General features: G+C 42.4%; 2 protein-coding genes across 8 annotated transcripts; one reads left to right on the forward strand and one right to left on the reverse strand.

Moving 5' to 3' along the window:
* Positions 1–229: 229 nt before the first annotated feature.
* LOC103638586 (uncharacterized) lies at positions 230–4909 on the forward strand. Of its 7 annotated transcripts, none has more exons than XM_035962591.1 (7): positions 230–612; positions 1251–1411; positions 1756–2455; positions 2589–2686; positions 2764–2872; positions 3014–3073; positions 3336–4146. In XM_035962591.1, exons 1-7 carry the CDS (start codon positions 291–293, stop codon positions 3509–3511), a joined length of 1626 nt encoding a protein of 541 aa, XP_035818484.1. In that variant the 5' UTR covers positions 230–290; the 3' UTR covers positions 3512–4146. The 7 variants fall into 7 exon arrangements, with proteins under 7 accessions (XP_035818484.1, XP_035818488.1, XP_035818487.1 ...); XM_035962595.1 differs by lacking the exon at positions 3336–4146 and adding an exon at positions 4191–4612 and having other exon boundaries at positions 234–612; XM_035962594.1 differs by lacking the exon at positions 3336–4146 and adding an exon at positions 4191–4909 and having other exon boundaries at positions 241–612; positions 2583–2686; positions 2764–2885.
* Positions 4910–5003: 94 nt separating this feature from the next.
* LOC109942200 (uncharacterized) lies at positions 5004–9660 on the reverse strand. Its single transcript, XM_035962834.1, has 5 exons — positions 9423–9660; positions 8313–8496; positions 5570–6046; positions 5442–5493; positions 5004–5267 (listed from the first exon to the last, which is right to left on the reverse strand). Exons 1-4 carry the CDS (start codon positions 9658–9660, stop codon positions 5451–5453), a joined length of 942 nt encoding a protein of 313 aa, XP_035818727.1. The 3' UTR covers positions 5004–5267; positions 5442–5450.
* Between the last annotated feature and the right edge of the window lie 5993 nt (positions 9661–15653).

The following is a 15653-nucleotide window of genomic DNA, read 5'->3' on the forward strand; positions in this document are numbered from 1 at the left end:
ATATAACGATTTCATGTGTTTCCCGTGGCAACGCACGGGCATAGACCTAGTGATGAATTAAGGAAGAAACATTGTGGTTTCTGGTTTGTGAAACAATGGAATAATGTTTGAATCCTTTTTTGTCAGCTTCGTTTGGGTGGGCCAAAAATCCGGGAGGATTCGCGTTGATGGGACACTAGTTTGAATTGATCTAGAATTTGGCCCATCTTGTCTAGATGATTAAGGGCTTGGACTAGATGGGCCAAATTCTAGACTAGAAGTCCAAATCCGCAGCTCCCATCTCTCTCCCCATGGCCGCGGCGGCGCCGGAGGCTGCGGACGAGGTTGCGCCGTCGGCGACGCTGAGCGTCTACAAGGCGGCACGGTGCATCAAGCGGCGGGCGAGCACGCTGTACAACGCGCTGCGGAGCGTGGCGGAGGACGCGGCCTTCGTGGCGGAGGTCGCGGCGCTGTGGCCCTCGCTGCCGCTGGTGGCCAACCTCCGCTGCGGTCTCTGGTACGCCCCGCCCCGTGCCTTCGCAGCCACCTGCTACTTCAAGTCCACGGATGGCCACGCCGGGAACTGGTCCTTCTCAACTGCCCGCCTCAACCTCCACCTCGCCCTCCTCGCTGGTGCGAGCTGCTTCTCTCTTACCCACTCCGTTATTTTTTATTTGTCGTGTTTTAGTTCAAAAATAAACTAGCCGGGAACAAATAATCGACAACAGAGTACTATATAGTAGTGCATCTTTTGGTAAGTTTGGTGGCTCTTGCTACTACGTACTGCAAAAAAATTTGTTGATGTGCTTACTCAAAGCGAGAGACGGCTAATCCGGGTAGTTTACTTGGATTGGATTAAATTATAATTTTTTGAGGGATTCACGAAAAATTCTTGAAAGACCATAACAAATTGTAAAGTTATATTACTGTTAAAGCATTTCAAGGATCTTGAATCAGGGTATAGCATATGTTCTTGTATTTCAGGAATCTTGAACCAGAATTTAAGGTTTATGACTGTAGTTTTGTTCCCTGTCCAAGAAGGCCGAGGAACTTTGCTTCATTGGTTTCTCTATAATCTATATTCATAACACAATCTTGGGGTAAACTGAAGCACAGATATCCTAGGTAAACTATCTGGATATTTGAGTCAATGTTTTTGGGGTGATCCACTCTTCTGAGTGAATATGATGACCTGGGGAATGCAAAATACTTTAACTTCTGAGTAATACCTTGATTTGGCCTCAGTTTATTTGTTTGTTTTCTTGGAGCAGGGGAGAGAGGAGGGTGCATAATAGTTGATTCAACAAGGAGAGGGAAACGATTCCCTGATAGCATGTCAAAGACCATACCCATTTGGTGCTCTGTCTTGAACCGAGCGATTGAGAGGCATCGGCTGCAGGCTATCCACAAAAGTGCCGAAGTGAATTATCAGGTGGTTAGTTATGGCTTGCTAATTTTATCTCCTGCTATAATTCTGTGTGGTGAACATGTCTCAGAAGTCCCTTGTTGTTTACTGTATCCTTAGGTTAAGCTTAACTTAGGAGCGAATGGTGTAAGGAATAACTGGTTCACTAGTTCAGCAATGCTTCAAAATATTGTTAATAGAGGCCAATAATGTTATGTTAGATAAAAATTATACTACTGTTTCTAGTAATTAATGCTTGGATTATGCAATGTCTATGATATAATCTCTGTTATATTTCTATAATTTTTGTCTGAAGAATCATATAATTTCTTTGTCCACTTGTTCTGATAATATTTCACTTTTCTTTGTAGTCGTCTACCCTGCTGAATGGAGATGCAGAAAACAACTCTGATCTATCTAATTGGGATAGCTCAGTGCACCTTCCTGTATGGGTTCTAGGCACAGAGAAAAATGCTATAGAGGGGCGTATTGATGAATGGACAGACCAATTTGAATCATGTGGTGCAGATATTCATTCTCTTGCGGTAGGTTTGCAAAAACCGCTACGTCCTCTATGGATCTCACAAAGGACACGTATATGGTTAAATGAAGTGCCGGAGCTTGAGTCATGGGATTTCACTCCTATAATTCTAATTTCTGCATCTGATGCAGTTGCTACACAAAGGATGTCTTCAGAATTCAGTTGGCACTATATTCCTGGAGCAGGAGATGATGAAGAGAGTTGGGCACGTGGTCTAACTCCTACCTTATTCTGGAAACATTCATATGACCTTATTGATGCTGGACCAGATCGTTGTAACCAGATAGTTGCTGATATTGTTGAAAAAGATAGGGTTTATCGTGCACAGAGAGGTGAACATTGTCCTCAAATTACATGTAAGTCTCTGAGGAGCCTTGCTGGTGCCAAATGTAATGATGATCAGACAACCGAGATGTGTGCTATGAACTTGGATCATTGTACCAGTACAATGGATGCACACTGTTCTAATAATGGCCTTCTACTCTTTTGGATTGGAACATCAAACCTTGCAGTATCATCTACTTTCCATGGTATTATGATTAATTGGGCACTTGCAATTTTCTGTATAGCATGTTTTCTTGTCAGTTGTGTTGTGTCATATGAAAATTTGCAAATATATGTCTAGATGATTGCTTTCTTATCTGCCCTTTTGTTTAGTTGCAGGTGCCTTAGTTGGTGTGGACTGCATACTGAACTGTGACAGCACGTCGAAGCTACCTGCTAGTTCATCAGAAAATTCTTACCTTGAGCTATCTATTGTTGTAAGTGCACCTTTATTTGACCTTATGCATTTTATATTTATGTAAGGTTTCTTACATCATGCTGATAATGTTGGTAGGGCTCAAAGGATGACCGATTTTCATTGATGAGAAACCTTCCAAAAGCAGTTGACTTTGCAAAGAGGAATTTGATGGCTGGGAGAAAAATTCTCGTGTGCTGTCAAAATGGTAAATTAACAAGGTTCAACTACCAAAAAGAAACAGTATTTCATCTATTTTTCTTGCACATCAATATAGAATGTCATGTGATTTCTTGCATTTCTGTCTGTGATTAATTGAGCTCTGATTTATTGTTTTACTTCCTTTCAGGAGAAGATATAAGTATTTGTGTGGCCTTGGCAATATTGGCCTTGTTATTCGATGATAACGGTAAGTATAATAATGTTGATTGTCTTGTGAAACTGCTACACAAGGATTTGAGGCTCTTCCTAATTTGCATTAGTGCTTGAGATTATTAGTTCCCACAGATGCACTTTTGTTATGCCATGTCAAGAAACATAATGATGCGTGCTCTAGATTTGTTGATGAGTAGTTGTGCCCTCAGGTCCTACTTTCTTGTGTCTATACTTTAAGTATGTCAAGTATGGTTGCATCATGAATTAATAAGTAATAACTAATTGTTTCTTTCAAGGATGCTTTGACTATGGAAATTATTTTGTCAAAAGAGATGTTACAAAGTTGGAGATGAGGAGGAGGCTGGTATTCATCTGTAAATTTGCTGTAAACGCACGGCCATCTAGAGGAAACTTGAAACAGGTGTATGGTTTCCTCAGCAGTCAAAAGGAACTGCTGTCATGTTTGACATAGCTTGGTCTTCTGTGATGTAGATGAGGTATCAGTTCTGATCTGCTGCTTGAGTGATAGGTGTGGAGTACGAGCTGGGGCTTCTGAGTTTGTCTTTCACACAGTCTGTTGATCAGATGGTGCATTACGATCATGCCCAGAGGTTTTCATTGGAATTGCCACCATGGCAATGATCTCATTCTGGGATCAGTATCTCAAGCCAACGTCAATCAACATTTATTTGGAGAAGAATGAACACAAACTTTGGTAGAGTGTGATTGCAAAGACAAGCTGATGGCTTGGATAACCTAGCGATGATTCGAGTATTATCAATCTGTGATAAAATATAGAAGAAACTAAGTTAAGGACGTGCCTGCCAGATTGGAAAGTCATTAGTGCTTAATAGAATTATGAGGGAAATAATAGTGAGAAGTTATCTTATTTATTTTGCGGTCTTTTTTATCTGCAAATCATGTTTAGCAACCATTTCCAATCGCTTTGTTTTAGAAACTGGACCAACTTTCAAATTGAAGCGCATGACAAAAAGCAAGTGGGCACTTGAAGAAAATGCATATCTTACGAACTTTTCTATGACAATGAATGGGACAAATTTTCTGTTGAGACATGTAAATAGTAGCAGTAAAAGTTTCATTTCTAAACTTTACCCTTGCAGTTGTACTGATAGTTCCAAAGTTCATTTCAGGACTATAATGAAAGCTAGAAGTGTTTTAGTGGGCTGCTCAGCTGCTGGGACTGGAACTACTATCCCAAAATGTCATCACACGTTTAAACACCCGTTAGGGCACCCACAGCAGTAAGGTTTCAAGACAACAATAATATTAACTTTGAACATATAAAGCATAATATAGTCTCAAATGATCTTCATGTATATGTATAATACTAACTCTAGGTCAAGAGGCATTTTTTGGGTCTCCTATTAGCGAAAGGGTCTGTTAGACGGCTTGAGTTGCATTTCTCACGTCATGGGTGCGAGTTGACATGTGCCTCCTCTGTATAGGTGGGGTAAGAGGAGTTTTTTTTATGTCATCTTAATGTAATGTCCAGAAAATGATGCTACAGTCGCCATTGATGATGCCCTTATTAATTGAGTAAGCAATCAAAATCTATTACTAGAGTAAGATGCTAACAGTTAGGCCTAGTTTGGGAACTTCATTTATCTAAGGAATTCCTATTTTTCTAAGGGAAAATGAACTAATTTCCCTTGGGAAAATAGAAATCCCTTAGGGCTAGTTTGGCAGCAACGTGGGAAAAATGCTAGGGAAGATATCCACCAACAGGATTTTAGATGCCACTAAATTTTCTGGGTGGATTTTCCCTTTTGGGTGTATTTTCCCGGCCACTGTTTGGGAACCAAGGGGCAAAATATCCATCTTGAGCAAAAACACTATACTACTATATTGGATGAGAACTTTATCCATCATCAGAAAATGGTTCATCCATATATATGTGATGCTATAAACAATACTTCAAAAAATCAGGGGAAAATCAAACAAAGTAAAGCCAATATAAAAGACATAGTAAACTGAAGCATAGTAAATTGGTTCATCCATCATGACATCACACTTTATCTGTCATTACAATAGTTTGTCAAGCAAATCGAAGTAGTAAAAGACAGTATAAGCATCATCGTCAGCAAACTGAAGCATCAACACAAACTAAAGGCAGTATCAACAAAATGTTTGTAGCAGAACACTGCTTTTCATGAGTCATGTGCCAGATTGTGAAGCCACCGTCAACAAAATACATCTAAAATTTGTTCCTTCAGGTAGATATGGTAGAGGCAGCGACATGAGATGGAAAGAGGTACCGCAAGGAAGCATAATGTTAAAACAAACATGCAACAAATCAATTAGAAGTTAGTATGCAAAAAATCTTATTAACCGACAAATTAGGTATGCCATAATTTGAAATAAAGATGCTTGAAAGAACATACCAATTTTGCTCATATCATTTGTTCAGTCCATGCATCACTCCCCCGAAGCAACCTACATTTATAAAAATGACATTATATGCTTGTAGTCTACAATATTGCATGCTTAGTAGATTCAAGTTATGGCATACCTAATTTTGCGTTTGAGCCAAATTTCTCTAACATCATGTTCTGTTGTTGTTAAGAACATCTCTCGGTTTGTCGCAGATACGAAAAGCTCCAAAGCATATGATTTGTTCATGGTTGTTAATCCATCCATTCCTTTCAATTCAACCTGGCACTTGCTAATAGAAAATTGATCCTCTTGCCTCTTATGTTCTTTAAGAGTTTCAAGTGTTTCTGTATTTTGGATCTTTTTAAACTCCACATAACTTTCAAGAGCTAATCCAACATGGCTTTGCTTACACTTTCTCCCACTGCCACCTTCTCTCTGGCTTGATTCTTGATTAGATGGGACAAATTGAGCTTCAGTGGGTTCATTAGTATTGACTGGGACATATTGAGCATCAGAAGATAGATTGAAGACACTTGTGGTTTCTTGTCCATCCAAATCAAGTGAATTAGTACCAAGGGATTGAGACTTTGTGCAGACACACTCCTGGATGGAGCTGAAGGTGGAGGAAGATCAACAAAGGTTGATGTGAAATTTAACTCTCTGGTAGCCACACTACCTATACAAAATGTAGTAGAACTTCTGATCAAGAAATTAAGAACAAAATGCTATTTGTTTGGTATGTTGTTAACAGCAGGACAAAAACAAACAACTAGCTCATCATAGTGACAAAAACAAACAGCTAGCTCATCACAAAAATATACTGGCACCCTAGAATGTACCGACACTCCCAGTTTCCTGTCAGTTTCCTGTACATTTTCTTCCAATTTGTACTGACACTCCCAGGAACAATTTCATTTGTATACTGGCACCCTAGATTGTGGTGACTGTCATGCCAAGAGCAAGAGGCAACCAATGCAAGAAAGTGCCGAAAAGAACCAAAAGAAGGGAAGATATCCACAATATAAAATTTATGACAAAAATATAAACAGCAGAACAAAATATAAACAGCTAGCTCATCACAAAAATAAACAAAATGTAGAAGTATACACACACACACACACCTTCATATAGCCCTTCTAAACTGTAAAAAAGAGGGAATGGCCTGTTGCAAAACTTTGATACCTTTGGGTGAGCCTATTAAATGCAACATGAAATATATTATTAGTAGCAAAAGTGAACATATTGAATCCACAGGCCAAACTTCTGGTTCAGCCAGTACCATGCATAGGGTGTCATTCCAACCAACCCCGCTTCTTTTCTTGAATCCCTTATTGCCTTGTAGTATCCTTTAAGCTCTCTCTCTCCTTCTCTTGCAGTTGTTGTTTAGAAAAATGAGCTAGAGGGAACTTTTCATTGAACTTGGTAGTGATACTGTTCCATCCATCACGATTCCAACCATTTTGACCTTTGAATTTTGGATTATCTTTGTGATCATGCATCACATCGACTAAGCCTTTCTCATACACATTGTTCCAAATCATACTTTATTCAAAACTGAAATTGTGGAAATAATAGTACATAACTAAGCAACTTTAAGTTCATAACTTGGCAACTAGCTACATGACAAACTACAAACCATAAAGACTTTATAAGTAATAATAGTAGGCAACCCACATCTAGCTATTGTAGGCATCCTATTATAACATCTAGCTATTGTAGGCAGCCCACATCTGAAGTGCGATCTGATCTCTTAGAGCACTTCCATCACTTGATTCTGTGTCATTGAGATAGTTGATATCTCCCTCTGGAACATCAACATATTGACTTGGAGAGATGTAATCTGGTTGGTTGTCAAGCCATCTTTCGTCTCCATTTTGCCCTCTAATTATGTTGTGAAATGCAACAGTTGCAGCTGTGATCTTAATTTGGTTCTCCATGGGATGAAATGTGCCTACTTTTAGAATTGGGAACCTTTTCTTTAGAACACCGATGGCCCTCTCTATATGGTTACGGAGGATTGCATGGTGGTGGTTGAACAACTCTCTGTAGTTCGCATAACCACTTTGTGATGAACGACGCCTCCTAAACTCATTGAGATGATATCGAACCCCTCTATATGGTGCAATGAAGGATGATGTATTTGCATAACCACCATCTACTAGATAAAACTTTCCTTCTGGCACACTAAATCCTTTGCTAATAGTACATCTATACTGAACAAGAATGCATACAGAAGCAACCAGGTTTTAAATAAGAATGCTTACAAGAACAGTCACCATGTTTTTAAACCAGCACTAGAAGAATATCTCAAAGTGCAACTGCCATTCAGTTTAGTGCAGTTGCTTGTCCAGGAAATTGCGGCTGGCTAGTCACGATTTTGCTGAATCTTCATCATACATGTATGCACTCTTGCCCCCACCCAGTACGTGTGAATGCAGAGTGGCAAAGAGTAGCTCCGACGTCGTACATGCACTAAAAACACTAGCTAGCATACAATTCTAGACCGAAAGAAAACATAGCTACAAAAGAGTGGTGTGTGCAGAGAGTAACCTACCAATAAGTACGTGTGTCTTGGCATTAGAGAGACGCGGCCAATATACGTGTGAATTCAGAGTGACAAAAGAGTAGCTCCAATGTTGTACTCTGAAAACACTGGCTAGCATACAAATCTGAAATCTAGAACGAAGGAAAACATATATAGCTACAAAAGTGTGGTGTGTGTGCAGCAAGCAAGTAACCTAGCTACCAACCAAATCTGGGGGAGGCTTGACTCGCGAGGGGATTGTCGCAACCCGCACAAACCTTGCCGAGATCAACAGGAGCAGGGAAGGGGGCGCAGCAAGACACAACAAGATGGGATCCAGAGCAGGAGAGCTGACCTTGTCGAGGGAAAGGGGATAGCGTCGGAGAATATGTTGGAGAGGCGGCAGAGGTGCTCGTGGAGATGGCAGCTGAGGAGATGCGGCAGCGGAGGTGCTCGCGGAGATGGCGGCTGAGGAGACGCGGCGACGGAGGTGCTCGTGGAGATGGTGGCCGAGGAGACGCACGTGGGGAGGGAGAATCACCTGGCCTCCCAAGGACAAGGTTCTTTCCTAGTGTAAAATAGGGTTTCTTGGACGAATCTCCGTCCGATTGTGGGCTGCCAAATGACATAAATGAAAAACCCATGGACAATCTTCGTGTGGGCTTTCTTCCGGTGGAAAAGGCCGGAAAATCAGCTAGGTTTTGGTCTGCCAAACCAGACCTTAGAAAAATGGGGTTCCCAAACTAGCCCTTAGGGATAAATACAGTTGGTAAACACTAAAACTATTATCGATTTCATAGCTTTTCTTGGAAACAATTGATAATGATAACTCCATAGATGAAAATAACATTAGTAATTCAAAAACATTGAAAACGAATCGAAAACGAAAGTTCGATACGGAAAATACACTGGTCACGACAGAAATCTAAATACGATCGTAAAAAACCACAACATATATATAACACCCTGAATTTGGGGTATAAAATTTCTTCTCCAATATTCACCAAATTCAGGCGTTACTCTCATTTTCTCTCTCTCTGTTCTGCTCCTTCTTCCTATTTTCAAAGCAATATAGAGATTGGTGTCCATGCTACGTGTATGAAAAACCCTAAGTTGATATTGTTGTTGCATCATGCCGGAGCATATTTATTTCTATCCAATGTCATGTCTAAGCGTGCATTCATTTAATTTAGGATTTTTATTCAAGGAATGGATTTGATTAGAAAGCAAGCAAGATCGATTAGAGAAGCAGCCCCAGCCCTAGTGCACGCCCAGCCGCCCCTCCCCCCATGCACGCCCAAACCGCCCCCACCTCCCCTCTCCCGCACAACCATGATCTAGGAAGAGAGAAACTGCCCTCTCCCTCTTCCTCCTCTCTCCCACTCTCTCCCTACCATCGTTTGGATCACCGAAGCTGTGGTTGCTGCCGTTCATCGAGCCCTTGGTATGCCCCTCCCTCTCCTACCTCCTCCTCTCTCTGCCTGCGCGCGCCCTCCCCTGCCCGCGGCGCCCCCTGGCCATGGAAGCCCCTCCCCGGCCCGCCCTCCCCCATGCAACCTGGCCCCCAGCGCGTCGCCCCTTCCCCTGCACAGCCCAGCCCTCGGTGCGGTGGCTCTTCCTCGCGCGGCTCGACCCCGGTCCGGCGTGCCCGGCCCTCGGCGCGGCGGCCCCATCCCCCCCTCCAGCGCGGTGCCCAGCCCCATGCGCGCATCCCCTGCTTGGCCCGGCCCCTGCGCGTAGCCTTGTCGCGGCTATGGCGCGGCCTCGGCGCGTAGCCCTAGCTCGTGTGCCTTCGGCACGCTTCGGTTCGTCGTTCGGTGCTTCACGCGCGTCGTTGCATTTTAAATTTCATTTGAGTCATGCATCGTGTCGCGCGCTTCGCCGCTCGACGACCCTTTTTAATTCACCTAGAATCTCGTATAATAGTTAAAGTGCATAGAGTAACGACGATTAATCGAGTATCGAACTAATTAGGATCTAGCACTAATTTTATGTGCAGGTCGTATGAACACCAATTAATATAATTATGTTGAGATAAATATTTTAGTCCACAACTGCTTAACGTAATCGCTGTCTCTCAGTCGTAGCTTCGACCGGCGTAGTTTCTTTTCTCGCATAGTCGTAAATGCGAGCCCTGCGCCACATGTCTGTTTAATTGATCTGTTTTGTTGTATGGTGTATTGTTTCCCTCTACGTTAAGAATGTGGAATGTATGTTTGCACTCATATAGATAACGGTCCGTTGGTGGAGTCTGAGGAAGTTGCAGGAGAAGACCATGAGTAGCAGCTGGTTGGTGAAGTCAAGTGTCCTCTGACCTATTTACACAATTTATACCTAAGAATTTACTAGTCCTCTGTTTATCCTGTCCTTGATCACCTATTTGGGTTGGATTATTTCTGGATTAGCTCTATGCTAGCTGTTGGTCCTTGTTCTCAGATGCTAAATACCAAGAACAAAGCAACACAACTGTTAACGATTAGAGACCTTCGTCCTTCGAAGCATTATCCCCCTTAGGATATAATGATCTTCAGACGAAGGTCATGAAGGACATACCTTCATCATTTCAGTAAGCAAGAATATAAACAGAGACATATGAAACACAAAGGGAATATGAATAATCATTTCAAATCATTAGACTATTCATATTCTTATTTTATATAAACATGAATAAACATCAATGATATTTATATTACATTTGTACCTTCGGCTTGACAGAAGGTGAAAAAGCGGGAGTGACGTGAGAGTGATTACAAGTCAGCGTGAACAGTACAAGGGTATTGTTCATCTATTTATAGGCACATGACACAGCCCAGACAAAATTACATCCATGACCCTGATGGCTAATTACAATTACAATACAAATTATCGAGGGCTATACAGTCTTTTCCTCTTTAAGTCGGTAACGTCCTTCGTCTTTAGCGTGTCACCATGCCAAAGCTCCTTCAATGGTAGCTTCGGCTTACACCTTCATGTCACACCTGCTTGTGTATTGTTCTATCGAAGGTGTTTTTGCTTAGAGGACCTTCGGCGGAGAAGAAGGCCCCCAATAGTGGCCCCTTCGCGGTGCTAGATCGTTTTTTGTAACGAGCTCGATCCACGAAAAACACGAAGGCTTCGGAATGCCGAAGGTCCGAAAAACACCTTCCCTGAGCTCGTTGCAGAGAAATGATTATAATATTCCAGGCATCGGACGGTCCACCGTTCAGCGAGTGCGAGCGGCCTGGCGGTTCACCTTCCCCCTGCAGCACTATATATAAACAGACGGTTTGGTGAGGAGTTACCACAACATTCATTGCCATTGCACTGTTGTGTTGTTAAAAAATTTGACCATAGCCGAAGCTTTCTGCATTGCGCTCTCGAGCAAACGCTTCATCGTTTAAGGTTAGCTTCGTCAAAAGGTGAAATCATTGAAATGGCTAGAGTGCGATCAACTGCTAGAGTGTCTCGCGAGGGAGACAAAGTCGACGTAACTGAGATAGCACCAATTTCAGAGGTGATGAGGCAATCAGGTCTTGTTGTGCCAGAAGGGCCTATTGCCGAAGGTGCTTCCAATGCCGAAGCTGAACAAGCTGTGGTTGAGGGTGAGAATGATGATGAGAGTGGAGAAGACTACAACATTTTGAACCCGACAAAGCCTAGTCATCTTGAATTTGAAAAATCCACTGTAATAGAAGATGACATGCCTATGATGATGAAATTGGGGTATTTTGGAGAGACTGAGAGCAAACTTGTTCGATTTGCTGGGGAAGAGGTAGTTCCGGAGCCGAAAGAGAATGAAGTTGTCGTTTTTAAGAGCTTCAGAGAAGGGCTCCGATTCCCCCTAAATGATATGATAGGGGAAGTTTTAAAGAACTTTGAGATATATCTTCATCAGCTGACTCCCAACGCTATTGTTAGACTCATTGTCTATATCTGGGCCCTCCGAAGCCAAGGAATGAGTCCAAATGCCGAAGCTTTTTGCCGAGTGCACGAGCTGCATTATCAGACGAAGGCCAGGGCAGATGGCCTTCACGAGAATTTTGGTTGTTACAACTTTGCATATCGAAAGGATACAAAGGCACCAGTTCTTAGCTATCGTACCAAGTGGCCAACTGGTTGGAAGAGTGAGTGGTTCTATATGAAGGCTGACGAGAAAAAGAGGGAGAAGCTGATGGCTACGGTTATGAGTCCACTGACTTTGAGCTTCGGCATGACTAGGCCCTTATGTAATATGCAACTGGGGTCACCTTGTCAGCTGGCTGAAGTAGAATTTAGAGTGGTAGCTGAGCAGATCAGTACTAGGGACTTGGTGCAAGAATACTTGGCAAATAGAACATATCCAATGTCAAGTGGTTGGGGAATGCCGAAGAGGAAAGAAGTGGGGAAGAAGCATGAACTTGTTCGACTTGTTTACCGTTTTAAGTTTGAAAAACAATTCAAGGAGCCTTGCAAAGAATGGCTAGACATGATTGAGACCATGTGCAACGAGATACTTGGGAATTATACCAAGAAGGAAGATCAGCTGATGACCGCAGCCCTCGGTACTCGGCCGAAGCGAAGATTAAACCGGGTGATGGATGCCTTGAATTTTGACTACCCTGATTATGAAAAGCTTGACAAAGGGTCAAAGGGGTGAAAAGAAAAAGGGTTGTCAGTATTCTAAGCAGGCAAGCTGCCAGAATGGTTAAGGAAGATGAGAAGATTTCTAAGAAGACAAAATCTACTCCTGAGCCGAAGGCAACAGTTTCAAAAAAGAGGAAGCCTGAAGCTCCGGAGCCGAAGGTAACTGAGGCAACAAAAGAAACTCCTTCAACACCTCCTGTTGCTGAAATAGCAGAAATTCTAAAGGTAATGACTGAATCCCTACCCATCAAGCTCCTAAGTCCTTTGGGACCAGAACTGACGAAACTTTTACAGAAGAAGGATCAACCCTCGGCCATAAAGGGGAAGACTGAGGGTCAGAAAAAACGAAGAATTGTTAATGTTATGCAAAATATTGAGCGGACACCACCTCTGGCCTCGGCGTCCAAAATAGTGCATGTTGCAAGTGCCGAGGCCACTACTGAAGCTGTAACCGCTGCCGAAGCTACAGCTACTGCCGAAGCTACAGCTGCTGCCGAAGCTGCTAGTTTTGCGAGTACATTGTCAGGAATTGACAAACTCCTTTTGGATATGGCTGCAGAAGAGACGGCTACAACTGCAGAGAAGGTCATGGCCGCAGTGCCTGCCAAAGGAAAAAAGGTTGCTGATGCTGCTTCAGAAGAAAAAGATTTTGACCTTTGGAACCTGGTGGGTCAAGAATTGTCCAAGGCTGAGAAAAAGGAGCTAAAGGAATATGGAGTATCCTGTGGCTACCAACCATGATCTATGCTTTTCGGTGGAATTGACGAAGGAGTCTTGGGATGTATTCGCGATCGTGCTGGGGCAAAAATAATCGGCACTCTATCAAAGGGTGTCAGTTTCCCGAAGCTTGAGTCTGATATAAGCGGCTACCGACGGCAACATATCGTCGGCAGTCTCTTTTACTCCAATTTCAAGGTAAAATTCTTTTGCCTAGATTTATGCTAACTTTGTGATGAATTAAAATTTTATGACGTCAGCTTATTTTCACAGAGTATGCTGCTAAGCAAAGCACTAAGAATGCAACAAGACCTTGAAGACAAGAAAAATGAGGTCGTAATTGAAGGCTTGGAAAGCAAATCAAAGATTGTGAAGCTTCTCTTGAAAATAAGGACTTCCTGCTCCAAGCAACGGAGGGTTCCCTTGCGGAACTTCAAGCTGAAAATGCTCGGCTGAGCGAGGAGCTTCTCCAGACTCAAACAACCTTAAAAGAAAAATCAGAGTACTTCGAACAGGAGACAAAGGCACTGCAAGCAAAATATAAAGCTGAAGCTGATAAGAACACGAAGCTGCAGGAATCTTTGAGGGACCTTCAGAACAAATGCTTGGAATTTGGCAGCCGCTGCGCGCAATGGTTAAAAGGAGTCTTCAGCTTGGTTGGGGCCAGCTCTAAAGATATTGCCCCTTCGGCTGAAGATATATCAGATATCTTCAAGCACATTGAAAATGAAGTTGATGCACTCGGTGAAGTGATAACTGGGCATGGTGACTTCTGTGCCCTGTTAGCTTCTCGCGGCACGACTGCTGCATTCTTGAAGGCCGGATGCACGCATGCAAAGACAGTAAACAAGCCAGCCTTCAGCCTATCAATATCAGACCTGACTAATATCCCTGGTGAGGCCCAAAGTATCGGAAATAGATTCATCACTCAGATTTGGGCTAAAGGCGGACGAGAGTTGGCTGGAGACGAAGCTCGGAGTCTGCTTAAACCAGTACGAAACTTATACCTGTTGTTTGCCTTGATTTTTATAATCACTTTTACCTTATACCATTGTTTGTCTGCAGGATAGCGGTGCCGAAGGTTAATAAACCAAAGCACATTCTGAAGGTTGCTGAGATGAAGCTTCCTTTTAAGCCTTCATGTATAGAGCTTAGGAAATATTTGCATTATTTTTGCAAAAAATTGTAATCGAGAGTTAAACTCAATACTATATATATTTGTCCATACCTTGTAATATAATTTTACCTTTCCATCCATGTACGAATTGCTTTGCTGTGGACGAAATTTGTGTCTTTTGAGCCGAAGGCGAAAAACACCTTCCCTTCTTTTCATACACATTGAAGCATTTCCTTGCATAAAATGCCTGTATTTATATTTGAAACGAAGCTTCTTCGTGGTCAACGAAGCACTTTGTCGTTGACGCCGGACTATTTCTGTTCATATTATCGTTCGTGCTTCATGTCATGATGATGATCCTACGAATGTCTAATGAATGTCTGTATGAATGCAGTGAATGATGTAATGTAATATGCAAATGTATGACCCAAACGCACACGAAGCCACACCCAGCTCTGCATCCCCTTAGGAATGACTTTGGAGCTTCTTCACCTTTTATTTCGGTGGCATTTAAGCTCTGCATCCCCTTAGGAACGACTCTGGAGCTTCTTCACCTTCTATTTCGGTGGCATTTAAGCTCTGCATCTTCTTAGGAACGACTTTGGAGCTTCTTCACCTTCTATTTCGGTGGTATTTGGCTCTGCATTCCTTTAGGAACAACTTTTGAGCTTCAGGACTTACTCTGCGCTCCCTTAGGAACGACTTTTGCAGCTTCGACATGCTTGGAGTGATTACAGCTCTGCATCCCCTTAGGGACGACTTTTGAGCTTTTCCCTGTTTTCTTTTGCACTTGATGGTGCAGGTTCTGATATTACATGTTACATTTTTGGGGGATTTTGGCCCTTGTATTGCATAGGGCTAAATAAGAATGAAAATTACAAACTATGGCCTTATTAAAAACCTTTCTCCCCTCCTGAAAGAAAAAGGGTGCCATAGGAAAAAAATGAAAAAGATTACATCAATTACACATAATACCGCCGAAGCTCATTCGCATTCCAAGATCTAGGTATGTCATTGCCGTCCATATCCTTCAATTTATAAGAATCGGGTGTTGACGAAGATACTACTAGAAAAGAACCTTCCCATTTCAGCTGTAGCTTGCCCACTATATCTGGGTTGGCTATCCTCCGAAGCACCAAATGGTCTGGCTTGATATTTTTCAATCGAACTTTCCTATCATGCCATTTTATTGTTTCGGCCTGATACTTATTTGTCGGCGTTTCGAGACAGGAGGGTCCCAAAGCCGACGAGTGAGTGTGC

The sequence above is a fragment of the Zea mays genome, chromosome 9 (genome assembly GCF_902167145.1).
Source record: "Zea mays cultivar B73 chromosome 9, Zm-B73-REFERENCE-NAM-5.0, whole genome shotgun sequence".
Lineage (NCBI taxonomy): Eukaryota > Viridiplantae > Streptophyta > Magnoliopsida > Poales > Poaceae > Zea > Zea mays.

What these genes read in the sequence shown, in the direction of transcription:
- LOC103638586 (XM_008661454.4), top strand. Translation starts at nt 291, where the DNA reads ATGGCCGCGGCGGCGCCGGAGGCTGCGGACGAGGTTGCGCCGTCGGCG. An exon ending in TCTCGTGTGCTGTCAAAATG is followed by an intron (nt 2,873 to 3,013) that starts GTAAATTAACAA and finishes ACTTCCTTTCAG; the next exon opens with GAGAAGATATAAGTATTTGT. An exon ending in CTTGTTATTCGATGATAACG is followed by an intron (nt 3,074 to 3,335) that starts GTAAGTATAATA and finishes GTTTCTTTCAAG; the next exon opens with GATGCTTTGACTATGGAAAT.
- LOC109942200 (XM_035962834.1), bottom strand. Translation starts at nt 9,660, where the DNA reads ATGGGGCTGGGCACCGCGCTGGAGGGGGGGATGGGGCCGCCGCGCCGA. An exon ending in GCAGGCAGAGAGAGGAGGAG is followed by an intron (nt 8,497 to 9,422) that starts GTAGGAGAGGGA and finishes GGGAGGCCAGGT; the next exon opens with GATTCTCCCTCCCCACGTGC. An exon ending in ATCCCCTTTCCCTCGACAAG is followed by an intron (nt 6,047 to 8,312) that starts GTCAGCTCTCCT and finishes CTCCACCTTCAG; the next exon opens with CTCCATCCAGGAGTGTGTCT.